Source organism: Ambystoma mexicanum, chromosome 11 (genome assembly GCF_040938575.1).
Source record: "Ambystoma mexicanum isolate Mex_15411 chromosome 11, UKY_AmexF1_1, whole genome shotgun sequence".
Taxonomy (NCBI): domain Eukaryota; kingdom Metazoa; phylum Chordata; class Amphibia; order Caudata; family Ambystomatidae; genus Ambystoma; species Ambystoma mexicanum.
The window spans coordinates 1351008616-1351023884 of record NC_090934.1 but is presented as its reverse complement, the minus strand read 5'-3'; the positions used below and the strand labels follow the sequence as shown (position 1 = coordinate 1351023884).

Genomic DNA, 15269 nt, shown 5'->3' with positions numbered 1-15269 from the left:
AAATCTAGCACCGGTCTTAGGGAAATTCTGGTTTTCAGCCACTTCCCTGGGCTTCATGTCAATTCTTTGAAATCTGCGCTTTTCCCCCTTGACGAGCGGGACAGAGAGGTTCCAGGAAAAATTTAATTTCCAATGGCATGCTGAAACTACTCGATACCTTGGGCTATGGTGGCTAGGTCACCTGAAGTGCTTTTTCTAAAAAAAAAACTAAAAAAAAAACTATGGGGAAATATTGCTGCACAAGGAGGCACTGCTACAGAGGTGGATGAACCTTCCGTTGTCTTTATATGAGCATATATCGATAATTGAGATGGTAATACTACCCACATTTCTTTATGCATTCTTCATGTATCCCGGCTAAATTCTTTAAAATCGTTGAAATCCATGAATACAAACTTCATTTGGAAAGGGAAGCTCGACTGCATTGGGATAAACTGGTGGCCCCTTTGGAGAGGGGAGGCCTCGCCCTTTCCAATTTGGAAGCTTATTGGATGTCAGCACAAGCATCCTTTCTGCCGTATTGGTACGAATTGGTCCTGGACAGAGCACACGTTCAAATAGAGGGCGCTAGTCGCCCATTCGCTCCTGAGGGCAGTCATTCTCATCTCTGCGCAGCAAATATTCAAACCACAGAACATGGTCGAGCTCACCTGTAGCGCCTGGAGGAAAAAGGGGTAGCTCGCAACGGGTTACTCTTTTCCCCCACTTCTCCCAATTAAAAATTTCCCAGGGATCCCACTCACTGGGGAGAAGGTCTTTGTTCACTGTATGGACAGGTTGGGCCTCATATGCTGGCAGGATATTTTCCCTAATGGGCAGTTTCTCATGCTGGAGAACTTTAAGGCCAAGGGGGACGTGTCGGCGTTGGATTGTTTTATGTATTTTAAACTGCGTGGCAGATTAAAAGGATAGATTTGCAGACTTCCCCCCAGGAACCTAAGGTAGCATCGTTACGGCACAGGTTAATTAGCTCAGGGTAAAAATTCCAGTATTGTTTCTAGGTTGTACGCTGCTATAATTGACAAGGGCACAGGATAAGCAGGGAACTCTTGGACTCAGTGGAAGGGTGCTTTGGGTGCCCCATTGTCGGATGAAACTTGGGAGACACTGATGTCTGCAAACCCGTAAGGTAGCAATCAACAGCAAATTTAAGTTAATACAGTTTACATTTTTGCACTAGTTTTAGTTGACCCAGAAAGACATACCCAGATTTTTCCCCCAAGGCTTCGGAGTCGTGCCGAAGATGCAGTGCTGCCATGGAATCTCTCCTACACCTTGCTTGGGATTGTTCTCAAATACAGGCTTTCTGGGAGCAAGTGTTCGAACTGATTGAAGGTATTGTGGGAGAACGGGTGGAACGATCTCCGATTGTGGCGTTTCTGGGATAGATGCTAAGTCTGCCTAAGCATGTGTAATGTTGTGTTATAGGTACTTATATAGCCCACATCACCAAGGGAATCGGTCCTCAGGTGCTCTGTCGGATCTGTAAACAAGGAGGGCGGGTAGGGTTAATCGGGTGGAGCGGGAGTAGGAGAGGTGGTGTGCTGTTGGCGGCTTCAGCTCGGTATACACCGAGTGCTGGGCTTTGGTGCAAGTATCGGATCGGGCGAGACCTTGGTTGCTATAGGTGCCGTTTATGTGTTGTTGATGCAGTGTGGATTGCTGTGAGAGAAATGGTTGTGTGAGTTTTATGTGAGTCGAGTATGCATAGATTTGAAGGTTGGGGTAGTGGGGTCTGTATCCTGATTCTGATACTTCTGGTTTAGTTTGAGCTGTATCCCTGTGGGTGGGGTTGTTGCCGATTCCTTATAGGCCGTCTCGCTATGTTGTGCGATGGTGCGGCACGGATCCAGCTGTATCCTAGTGCGTATTTGTATGGAGTGATAGGTATGTTTCAACCTTTCCTTCGGGTATGGAACTGAGGTTGGTACTACTTATTCTCCAATTATCTATTGTGACAGTGGTCTGTTGGAACTTGGAAAGGTTCAGGGTCAACGTGCTGTTGATGAGGCATCCTAGTGCTTCCGTCTTGGTTAGCATGTGTATTCAGTTGTTAGTTTCATCCTACCGTGACTATCTTTCAGTTAGTCCTTCGGTTTTCCGTGGAGTGTCTTCCTCAAGAGCTAGTGTTTGGTTATTGTTTGTGTGTGATGGCGCATTGTGCAGGAAGTTATTGGGTCTTTTATTGTTGCTGGCCAAGAGAAGAGTGGCCATGGTGTTGTGTAGGTGCCGCTCTCCCTCAAAACAGAAACAGACTGTGGAATTTATGCGCATCCGACCATGGGGCCAAAAGACATCCCGGGCCCATATGTTGCTTATTTGCCATCGCTCCGTAGTGGTGTGTGTCTGGTATCCAATTGTCGATCCTCTTGCTGGGCCCCTGAATTGCATACTTTTCATCTTTCTGCTCTTTCTTTCCCATTTCATTGTCTCTCTCTGCGGCTGTAAGGACTATGGGTATGTGGGATGGGGGTGGTGTTCATCTGAGTGAGAACTTGTGTTTGGTTCGTTTTTTGCATTAAAATGCAATAAAACACCAGTTTAAAAAAAGAAAGTGCAATGTTCACATGGACACTGACTGGGTAGAGAAACCAGAAACAGGGAGAGCTTTACACATGAAAAACATACAGCACAAGTCACAGCCATATAACGTCTTTCACACACAGAGAACAAGTACACCCTGGACTGGCCGATCGTATTGTCCCTTGCAGAGCCCAGCAAGTTTGATATAGCCAATCTGGTCCACACAAGCGATAATATCGGTCTGCAAATAGGGTCCATGAGCCGTGATATTGGTAACCGACGCTTTACTACTTTTGGGTGCATTGTTACAAAACAAAAAAAACAAACATCAAAAACAAAATAAATAAGATAAAAAAAAATACAGATGCTCCGTCGACTATGAGCAGACCAACAAAGGATTGCAAGTCACACTAGATACCAACTGCTTGAGCAAGTATGGTGAAAATGGATCCGGTGGTTTATGTTGTAGAAGAGGGAAGAAAATAGAGCCATGTGCTTTGATGCCACACACTTTACCGACCTACCCAGATTGACAATGTACAAAACTTTCCAAAAAAAGATTCTGAGATGGATGCATTTTGTTGGCAAACGTTTGTCGCTTTTCGTCAAACAGTGTACATTTTTAGAAGCATGGCAAAAATAAATAAATATACATTTTTTTAAATAAACCTCCAGCTCCAGGCAGTGCAACTGAATAATACCTACAGACTGGATAAATATATACCTATGAAAACTAAACCAGAGAAAAGCGAGGTGGGCTGGTAGGGGTCGATACAAAACATGCCGAGGGTACCGCATGCCATGACCGAATCCTGTCTTGGTCACACTGGTGGCAACATGAAACTAACAAAATGGCTGCAGTTGGCCAGCATCTGCAACACAATAGTACCTCCAGAGTCATTGCTAGTGCAGCACCGGTTCTCTTCAATAAGGTCAGTTGGCCGTCCAAATGTACACAGTTTCAGCTGACATTTCTTGATCCACTGCAATGCTGAGGACAGTGCTAGGGTCTGGGAAGAACATTCAACTCCATGCATTATATTTAGTGTACAATTGTCATTTGCCTTGTTTAAAGAATACATGCATGCCTAACCTCAATACTAAGAAGGTCTACTATGGCCGTGCCTGCAATTATGCAATTGTGGTAAGCTGCAGTTAAGCATTGTTCTGCAACTACAGCATTTAATATGGTGTGATCTCCCGTCATAAAATACTTAAACTCCTAAGATTCAACCAATCAAAATGCCTACTAATGACTTAGAAGTGATCATTCAGGGTGAACAGGTAGGTGTGGAACAGCCCTCCCTCACCATCCATCACAGTGAAGGTCTTCAGCAATCATATGATGTAGGTACTGGAGATTCACTGCCTAATTTTAGAAACAGAATCATCGATAAGCTGAATCCACGTCGTACACACACAATTGATCCGTCTGCGACAGCAATTCCACGAGACAAAACATTGGCAGCTGTTTCACTCTCCTGCTGGAAAGCTTGCAACACCAAACCTCCAGAGGGATGGTGTATTGCAAGACCTCTCTCACCTAGTCTGCACTGAATGAGGAGTGCTCAGCTCCATGGAGCAATTCAAGTCTCACCCATCGGAAAGAGTGAAAATGCAAGAGGATATCAGCACCACAGTCCAAGCCCTGGTAGCCCAAACCCATTGTGCAATTCAGACAAGCGCCAGCCAAAAGTGAGGATGGGACTGGGCAAAGGGTCCCAGGGAGTAGTCTGCAAAGAATGGGACAGAAGGAAAGCTATGGCATCTTTCGGTTCAGAACAAAATGAAGGCCTTAGTGTTAAACAAGGAGACCAAGTGCTCCTTCCGTGTACTCCTTTCCTCTACATCCTCTGATCAGACATCAGCTAAAGGAAAAGGTAAGGGAAAGGCAGGTTGCTTCGACTGAGATGTGTACAGCTTGACTCCCATATGTGGGTCAATCTAGGGAACACGCTGTTGAGTTACGGGTAGGGAAGGTACATAAGAGCTCAAGCTCCACCACTGCCAAAGAGGTTATGCTAGATGTGGCAGGTGATTCAATAAGCAGGCATACAGAAATTGAACTCTGGGGGTCAGAGCGCGGATGCAATGGACTAATTAGAATTCACATACATTTTGCAGACCAGATGAGAACGCTAACTGACACCCAAATCAATCTAAGATGACCCTCAAACAGTTTCGGGAGAGAGGAGTGACCCATTTTGCATTTGATAATTTATTCTTTTGGTGACGGTATTCAAAAGTCTTTGAACATGCATAGTTATTTCCGCTCTTGAGCTTGGGAGGGCCTAGGTACTTGCACTTCCATTGTTTTGCCTCCATTTGTCTGCCAACTTAATTTTCTGGGATTTACGTGCATGGTGGTGCATATTGTGGAAAGCCTCTATAGACATCATAGCCCCCTGCTCCAATATGCCTTGGACTCCACTAGAATCCTGTGAAACACTTTGAAAGCAAGTATTAAGAGTTATACTTTCTTATCATTAAGGCTCAATCTCACCATCAAATTTTGTACTCTGTTTTTTGGAGGCTAGTACAGAGATATGCCGTTGGCTCCATATACTGGCTGTTTTGTAGAAGTACCAGATTTTAAGTATCGAGAGTTGAATGCTTCTGACACTGTATATGTGGAATGAAAAAAGGTGTGTGTGAAAGTACTGATAAAAAAGAAAAATCGGACATGCAAAAACATTAGATCATGTAACATTAGATCATGTGTTTTAGATGAGATTTGAAAGTAGATCTGGTTTGTACCTCCAGGAAAAGATAAAACCCTACCTCTCATCTCGCACCTTAAGATCAAGCACTGCCCTCCCTTCAGTGATTCCAACCTCCAACTCGGTCAGGATCGGGGGATCCGCCTTCTCAACCTTGGCCCCAACTCTGTGGAATTCAAGCCCCCCACACATTCGACTCACTCAAGACTATATGACCTTCCACAAAACTCTAAAAATGTAGCTCTTTCCGTAATAATGTACTTTGGAGTAAGCGCTCTATAAATTCAATAAATACAAATAGTAATACCGACCACGACCCTCTCTGGCGACTGAGCCCTTGCAACCCGATGACAAATGCTCAATGAGATCCCGAGCAATGACGCCACTGAATACTCTTATTAAGTCACGATTAAGCGAACACACGCTTGAATTTGGAACAGCGAACTACTTAGATCATAACTCGACCCAAACACTCACCTCCCATATAACTATGCGTTCTCTCTACTTTACACCAACACACAATTAGAGTGCAGCTACACCCCTCGATCCATTTCGGCCTAGCTGATCACATATGAACATTACCCCACGATCGCATAATTATTGTAATAAAACGCAGCTACATCCCATGCCAAACCGGACTAGCTGCTCACATAAGCGTCCTACTTAGGCCTAACGCAGCCAGAACCCAGTCTTGGTGTCCACACGCCAGACTGCAGACATTCAACCGATAACAATATCACCAAACCTAATGCTGGGATGCAGCTAACATCAGGCAATCACATCAGCTGCACACATAACTGGTGCACCCAAGCACCCTATGACACCTTACTCTCTCAACTGACCTCGACAGCGGTCCCAGAGGGCGTTCGACCTACCAGCGCTTTGAGGTCATACCAATGATATATAGAGCGCTATATACATGCCAAATAACATAACATGATATTCCAGGATTATTCCTGTTGGCATGTAAATAAAATATGTAAAAACTGGAGTCTGATGACTTACGACAGCAGAATGAAAAACAAAACCTAACAAAGATGGATAGAAGGTTCAAGTGAACACGGCGCCTGTAGTCTGCCAGAAAAGATCATTTTTAAAATTATATGTATTTACTTAGAATGCGCTGGATGTGACAGATAAGAATGGGACAAGCCCTGACATCAGAGGGTGTGAAGGCGGGGGGAGAGTAGGAGACAAATGCATCAGTACCCCCACAAGTAAATATTTGGTGAGCATCTTGATCCATACGATGATCCTAAACCAACAGTACATTGAAATGTACAAGGAACAATAACCGCCAGTACTTGAGGGGAAAGAGCATCGTATTAGGACTACATTTAACATTAGCAATTCTCTTCACATATATGACAGCAGTGATCTCATCAAACAGTTACACAGCACTATTACAAAACCTACAAATTATGGCTGTAGGTGACTTTTTTTGTAGACCTACCAATTTCCCTTCGCTTGTCTCCAGCAGCTGAAATTGCTGCTAAAAATCATGAGTCTACAGATGATATTTTTCCCCCCAATAATATAAGTGTATACCTTTTGGCTTCTAATTTCATCTCCTCCCTTGCCCCAGGATTACATTATATTGCTTATTCCTTTGGAAAACTGCTGAGTTGTGGATTAGAAGGCTACATGATGCGTATGTAGTGGATTAATGACCATGAATTTGGGCTATTGGTAATTCATTGCCAACGTTTATAGATACATCACAGCAGTAAACCACTGTAGCCTCCATTTTCAAATTCTGATCCACTCATACATTTGTTAAATATGTGCTTGTTGTGGCATTATTTGTTATACAGATACACGGTGCAATTAACTGCCTCACCAGAACATTTTCAAAACAGTTTAGTGAGATCAGAGTGGAAACCCTATCAGGGCCCCAAATGTACACAATAAATTAACATGTTTGATCAGAATTCAGGACAACAGCATATTTTGTTAATGTTGAGGCAGTCATGGTGAGACATCATGATTTGCTACATAAAACAAAGAAGCGTTTTTTAAAAAGCATTGGGTCAGCTCGATGATTCCTATTGTGCATTCTTTTTTAATCTAGGTTTGCAGGTCTTACCCTTCCACCAGTCCTCAATTCTAGATAAAACGCATGTTATCCCTTTTTCACCTACTGCATACACCTTTAGAACAGATAGGTCTTCAGATGTTTACGGAAAGCAGAATGTGGCACCGTGGCCTTAAGTGGCGGTGGGAGAATGTTCCAGAGAACGGCAGCCGCCACCGAGAATGAACTACTCCCCAATGCGGCAGTATTTCACCGCAGGGACAGAGATAAGGCAGGCATTAGCCGAGCGCAATGCCCGAGCGGGAATATATGGCCTGCACTAAACCTGGAGATATACAGCACCCTGGTTATAAAAGGCACGATGAACTAAACAAAGGGCTTTGAACTGAATCCGCTTGGCAACAGGGAGCCAATGGAGAACCCCAAGAATGGGATAGATGCGATCACGATGGGAGGTTGGACGTGGCCAGGCGTGCTGCCGAGTTCTGAAGGATATGGAGATGCTGGATAAAGTAAGTACGCTGAGCCAGAAACAACGAGTTACAATAGTTGATCGCCAAAGTCACCAATGCGGAAACCACATGCAGCCGGTGAGAAATGGGTATAAAAGGCAACACCCGACGCAGAAGTTTGAGTTGGAAGTGGCCCTGTTGACAAACAGAGCTCACCTGAGATTCCATGGAGATAGAGGTGGTAAGATTGACCCCCCCAGTTCCTTGACAACTTAGACAGGAGACGGACAGGGGCCAAGAGAAGGAGGCCAGAAGTCAAAAGTTCAAAAGCCAAAGCAGAAGAAGGACCCACCACCGGCACCTCAGTCTTGTCCCCATTCAACTTGAGCCAGTTGTCCCTCATCCAGTTTCCCAAGGCTTCCAAACAGGTCCAAAGTCAAGCTGCTGTTTCTGAGATGGACAAGTCAAGCCGGACCAGAATCTGTCTTCGCCATAGGAGTAGCAGCAGAACCCATGAGAGAAGATGATCTTAGTCAGAGGTTGAAGGTATACGTTGAACACGACCAGGGAAACAGAGGATCCTTGGAGAACACCACACGTGATGACTGTTGCCGAGGACAGAAAAGGTGGAAGAAAGTTGACAGCGGTCAGTAAGAAAAGACTAAAACCAAGTCAGGACGGTGCCCGAGAGGCCGGCCTCTGCCAGTCGATCCAGCAGGACCCCATGGTCGGTGGTGTCAAACGCAGCCAACAGATTGAGTAACAGAAATGCGCTGACACCACCTCCATTCAAGGACCGAGCCAGATCGACCACGACAGAGGCCACTCTCGGTCGCACACCCTGGTGCTTCAGTCCCCTTTGTATTCCCCTTTAATCCACAGCTTCCCGTGTCTTACTATTCACAGACTGGTCTAGCATGAAGTGGAAGGGAAGGCAAAACAAGCCCCCCCACTTACGGAGGGCATCCACAATATGGAGAAAATTAAAAGCCTGCGAGCATTGACTATGGCACATGCAAATTCTATGCTAGTTGCAACAAGCATGCAAGAATACAACAATGATTCAGCACTTCAAGGTCACTCAACACACTGAAGGATAAAAGACATTTACCCGAGTTGTTCATCTTCGTTTTCATACAGGTTGACGCAGGTTGAAAGTGGTCGAGAAAATATTTCCTGCTGCTCCCTCTTTTGATAAACAAATACAGATAATGATTAGTGAAAATGTATTAAAAAGCCGGTTACGGCTCATTGCCTCAGCTGCTTTTGGTCGACTAGGTGTTTCACGTGTCACCAAAAAACAGAGCATTTGGACTGAATTATTATGCAATCAAGATACATGTAATAAAGTACACTTGTAAAATATCTCGCTGTTATAGTAGCGTGGGTGAAAATAGTCTTTAAATAAAAACAAGCATAGAAAAATAATGCATGAATAAAAAGTCCCTTTTCAAATAGACATTGATCATTGTAAAGTGCAGAATGCGCGGGCCTGCCGCCCGTATCATGGGTCGGGGCTGCATGAAGAAAGAGCCGAACACAGCACTCTTCTTTATTCCTGATAACTGAACAAACTTCCCCTCGAATCCCGTCACTTCCTTCACCCACCCCACACCCCTGTTGACCCCTCCCACATTAGACTAACAGGTCTCCGATATCACCATGACATCTCCCCCCACCTTGAACACGGAGTGGGTCACTCCATTTCCTCCATTAGTCTCACCGGTTTCATCTTGACCGCACAGGGCGCCCTGCCTGTGGGCCTCTGGTCTTGTCCTCTGTGGGGGATGCCATGAGGCCTCCCTTGTATCCCATTAGTGTTCAGACGCCTCACTGATTCCCAGATAGGACTCTGATTCTCCCTGTGTGTCCTCTTCCACGTCACTGCCAATGAGATGCTCCTCCCTTGCTTTCTTGAAGTGGGACTCATTTCTTGTGATGGTCCAGCCGTCCCCATCTCTCGCCGTTATCCTGGTGCCATTTCAGTGTGACATGGTGAGGGTCTTGGGTGCGAATGGGGAGTCTTCCTTTGTTTCACTTGCTTCACCAGGACCTGATCTCCAATGTCCATCCTGAGCTCTCTGGCCCCTCTCCTGGCATCTGCCACTTCCTTCATGGTCTGTTGGCAGCCCCATCACGTATCCTGGTCATTGGCCTTGTGAGGGTCTCTTCCCTCTTCAGGATTATATGGGAGCTGTGTTCCGATTTGTCGTCCGAACATGAGATTAGCCGGGCATACGCCTGTGAAGCAATGCGGTGTATGCCTATATTCCATCAGCAACTGGTATAGCACTTGCTCAAGGTTTTCCTGTGGCTTGCGCAATTCGCAGGGTTGTCTTGACACTAGACATGAACGTCTTGGCCATGCCATTGGCTTGAGGCCACAGGAGTTTCATTTTGCGATGTTTGAACCCCATGTAATCTGCAAAAAAAAGGGCAAAGTGACGGCCTGTGAAGGGTGGCCCATTGTCCGACTTGATCACCTTTGTGATGCCATAAGCCATTAGAATCCGTTCTAGGGCTGGGATGACGGTGGTAGCAGCTGTAGATGGTATGATTTGGACCTTGGGGAATCTTGAGTATTCATCGATCAGCACAATAGGTGAGATTTCAGTGGAGGAGCCACCACCCTATATATGGTGCAATTCTGCAGCATGCTTTCAACTCTGCTGTCAATTTGGGGGAAACCAGACTTTCTGGCAAAGTAGCTTCTTTGTGGATACGGTTTCCCGATGGCCTTCGTGGGCAAGGTCAATGGCCCTCTAGCATAAGGATCTGGGCATTACAATCTTGCATCCCTTGTGAAGAAGCTTGTCGTCTGTGATGGGAAGTTCCTCTTGGACTAAACACAAAGTCTGTAATTCGTCCTGGATGGGTTGTCCCAGATGCTCGACCATGTCCTTTGCATGTCTCATTCTCCTTGTGCGAAAGGCACTGTGATAATCGCAATGTTGTCCTCCAATTCCTGTTGGAGCGTTGTCCAGGCAATCGGGAATGGTTTAATCTGGTGGATGATTTAATTCATGTATTCTTCTGCTATTGATTGTTCCTGTGGCACAGTTTCTTTCTCTCGGATGGTGTGACAGAGTCTGCCGGGTTTTTGGCCCTGCCAGGCCTGTTTTGGATCGTAAATGTATAGTCTTGTAGTCAGAGGCCCAACCGGGCGATGCGCCGGGGCCTCTGTGCATTCGGGCTGCCATAAATTGTGGGGAGAGCCTGGTGGTCTGTGATGATGGTAAAGGCCTTGCCAAATAGAAAGAAGTGGAAGTACTCGCATGCCCAGACCACTGCCAGGCTCTCCTTCTCAGTCATGGAGTATCTTTGTTCCGTGTCTGCGAGACTGCAGCTGGCGTAAGCAACCACATGTTTGAAATGTTGTTTTCTGGGGTCAAACTGACAGGGTGGCTCCTAGGCCCACCGGGCTGTCATCAACCGTTACGTCTGTATCTTTTGCCGAGCTGAAGTAGGCCATGTGTCAGCTGCTGATGCAATCTTCAAGCGAATGGTCTCGAAACTGGCTTGACACTGACAACTAGGCAAATTCTTGACCTTCCCTGGAGAGCTCCCATAGGGGCGCACCGATGGTTGCATAATCTTCCAAGTATCTGGAACAGTAACTGGCTAAACCCAGGCACGACCTGGGGTCAGATATGGTGGTTGGCCTGGGAGTCTGTTAGGGCTGGCATTTTATTCCAGGTCTGGGCGCATCCCCTGGTCAGAGAAAATGTGTCTGAATGTGTATTTTCGGAATTCACACTCATTTTTGTTTAGGGTTACTCTTGCCGCTTCCAGTGCCCTGCAAACTCAGCGTAGGGTGTCGTCATGTTCACTCAGGGACCTTCCAAAGACGAGGATGTCATTGCTGTAATTCAAGCAATTTGGAATATGTTTAATGACCTGATGCATCTCTTCTTGGAAGATCTTTATTTAATATACGTATAGTGATAAGCTTTGTCTATACAACATAGAACCACAACAAGAAGGATAAAAAAAAAAATTACATAAGACATAACAACATTCCATAAATTACAGATAAAAACAACTAAAATCCGGCATTTCAGAACATATCTAAAATCTCTTTACACTTCCAATAACATTTTACCATATAATGTATGCAACTAAGGTCTTTTCCCTCCATAAATTTAGGCCATATCAACCATAAATCAGTGCGGTCTACTTTGTACGATTTGATGTACTTTGCTCTTTACGAGGCGAGACTCACATGAAGTAAATATGTGTTCTAGTGATTCTATTATGTTTTCACCACACAGTCTACACATACGCTCTGCACGTGGGAATCTAAATTTTCCCACCCTTTATCTCCAATACATCACAGACGTTAAATTTTAGAAGATACTGTCTGATAATACCACTGCTAGGAAATGCAGCTATATATGCTGGTTTACCATTACGGTCACCTCTATATCTGATAAAGGAACCACTATTGGACTTCGTGGATAACTGTACAGTAGGACTGTCATGGCTGTAGATAATTAGCTTCTCTTTCAACCAGCATTTTATAGCCTGGATAGAGCAAGGTGGTCTAGGCCGACCAGTCATTTGTTGTAGAGGGTCAATCTCTTACCCATAGTCCCCAACGTGTTACATTTCTCAAGACGTAAAAGAGCCTGGCAATACTAGACAGTCATCGTTCCGTTAAGTGCGCATAGCTTTGCCAACCACATAAATGTTCTTGAAATACATGTAGACACTATCCCTATTAGATCAAATTCTAATTATAGGAATTTGATACAGTGTTTGAGACATTCTAAATAGTTTACGCAATATTGTCTAGTTAGTTCAGCTCCATAAGCATGGCCCCAAATTTCAATGCCATAAGTCAGCAGAGGCAGAATTCTCGAGGCATATAGCAACAAAATGGTGTGGACTGAGTATCCGCCATTCATACCGATAAATGCGCTTATTGTGTTTGCCATCAACATACATTTAGCTTTAGTTTCATGCCAATGTGTATTCCATTTTAAGGAGTCATCAATAACTAATCCAAGATATTTGTAGGTATTTACACGTTCAAATCTAGCGCCATCCAATACGCATAAGTGGCTAGATTTCGAGCTCTTCTTGGCAGAGAATATCATGATCTTGCTTTTTGCTGCATTTACTTTTAGCCCATTTTGAGATGCGTACACACCGAGAACCCCAATCATAAATTGTAATTTATGATTGGGGTGTAATCAAGCAGGTTGAGATCATCGACATAAGCAAGCCAGGTTATAGATTGTGTTCCTACTTAACTGGGCAGTGGTTTAAGTCATTGAAAGCTACATTAAAATCAGCCAAATAGAGATTAAATAGCGTGGCAGCAACAAAACAACCTTGGTTCACGCCTCTACTAGTGGGTATGGCTGTCAACAATTTACGAACCCCATTGAGGCGCACCCTGACACTTATATCCTTATGAAGCAGCATAATCATTTTAATAACCCAGGCGTAATGTCCCAGGCCACCAATTAACGCCATAATATGTTCCTCAGCACAGTGTCAAAGACGGCACTAACTCTATGAATGCACAATATAAAGCCCTCTCTCTTCTCACCCTCGCACGTTACACAGCAGACACCAAGGTGAGAATATTGTGAGATGTTGAAGATTTGGAGCGAAAGTCGGTCTGATTTGGACTCAGAATTGCTTTTTCCATTTATCCATTCCTTCAATTCAGCCAGAATTACCCTTGCAAAAATCTATGCTAGAATATCTAGCATTGCCAGCATACGGTAATTACAGGAAGAATTACGGGAACCTTTCTTGTAGATTGGGAGAATATGGCTCTCATGCCACGTGGCAGGGAGTATGCCTGTTGTACCGATATCCATAAATAATAGGTATAATGCATGTGCCCACAAATCAGGAGACATTATTTAGTAAGCCATTGCATATGCTCCCTGGGCATGCAGCGCAAGATTGGTTTAGTGCTCTATGATTATAATAATATTGAGAATCGATGCACTGCAGGTCCATATTGCATGAGGAATATTCATCACCCTAGCCTCAGGTGGAGTAGACCCCCAAAGTGGATTTGATGTGGGCAACCTATACTGACTCAGGCACACAGTTTATAGGTAAGTCACTTTTTTAGCTTGCGCTCATCACTTTACAAATTTCAATATCATCTTTGGATATTGCTCAGGCGGCTATACGTAACCATCTCTATTTTTTGCATTTGGCTTTATGGTCTTTCAACCATCGACCATAGTTGTCTTGGCTATTTTGATTTGGCGGTTCATTTCATCAGCACAATAATTACCCAATGAAGGATAAATACAAGCCTGGATGTGAGACCGCAATGGTTTTCTTGTTGCTGAAATCGCAGGGTTGTAGTTTACTCGCTCGATGAACGCTTTGTTATGCGCTCATACAGGCTTTTAGATTGTCTGCTTCTTTATTAAATCAGTGTGATAATAGATGGCCCAGAGAATGGCTCAATAAGGATTGGTAAGAGACAATCAGATGTATGCTTTCCTTTGTCCAAATTGTGGGGGGTTTCATTGAATACTATTTCCACTGTTGTTGACAAATAGATCACCATTTAGATCATATTGACTGGGTGAAACAGTCCTCTGAAGGGACTGAAAAATAACACACAACATAAGATGATCGCTTTCTTCACGTGATAAAATTGCCATGTCCTCCACCAATGATAAATCATCATGGTTTACAAAAACAGTCAATGGTGGAGGCCCTGTTCCCACTAACTAGAGTATATGCTTGTTGGGCGTTACCAGCACAAAGACCATTTAGACAGACAGACCCACAGATTTACAAGAGAGTAGCCCATACTCGGCTATGACACTTAAGTGCAGTCCGTCTCACAGGTGAGGATTCAGGCATCACCATAAAATCATTCTCACCAACATCAATGTCTGCATTAAAATCACCCATTCTACATATAGACATTTTTTCCGAATATGCATCCAAGATAAGTTTCATTGATAGTACGTTGTTTTTTGTGGCGATACTACTGGGTGGATCGTAGATGTTAGTCAAAATAAAGGTCATCTGTGCATAAGAAATGTTTACAACTTGAACTGAGGCTGTAGAGGCAGGCGGCTCGGATATGTGCCATGGGTGTCTAACCGAGATCAACAGGCCACTCTTTGGACAGCCAAGTGGGGCTTTCATGGCCAATTCCTGCCGGGTGATACGGTCATCCAGATGAGTGTTAACAGTAAGCCACGTTTCCTGCAAGACAATAACGGCAAACATGTCCCTAGTGGACCATAGGCCATATACTGCAAAAAAGGTGAGAAAAACCCTGTGTGTTCCAAGAACATAGAATATTAGTGTCATCGCAACGTCGATGCGAAGTGGCATTTAAAAGCAGCGGGCAGCCATTGCCAATATCCTTCACTAGGGACCAGCTTCCCGTTGTTGAAAACACCAGAGGATTCATATGTGTGGCAGTTTTCTGGAGTAGACACACATTCTCTACCAGCTACACTGACAGAGGTGTTTGTAGAATTACTACCAGATGAAGACACTACCAGGTTCCCCACTCTCCCTGCGGATGTTACCGGGGTA

The 15269-nt window shown here is 44.5% G+C and overlaps 1 protein-coding gene across 1 annotated transcript in view; it reads right to left on the bottom strand.

The window, feature by feature from the left end:
* Positions 1-15269, bottom strand: part of TEX9 (testis expressed 9) — a 289980-nt gene that overhangs the window by 212710 nt on the left and 62001 nt on the right. The window contains exon 4 of the mRNA XM_069624890.1: positions 8842-8918. Within this exon, the coding sequence (XP_069480991.1) occupies positions 8842-8918 (77 nt within the window). The remainder of the gene's footprint in view (positions 1-8841; positions 8919-15269) is intronic.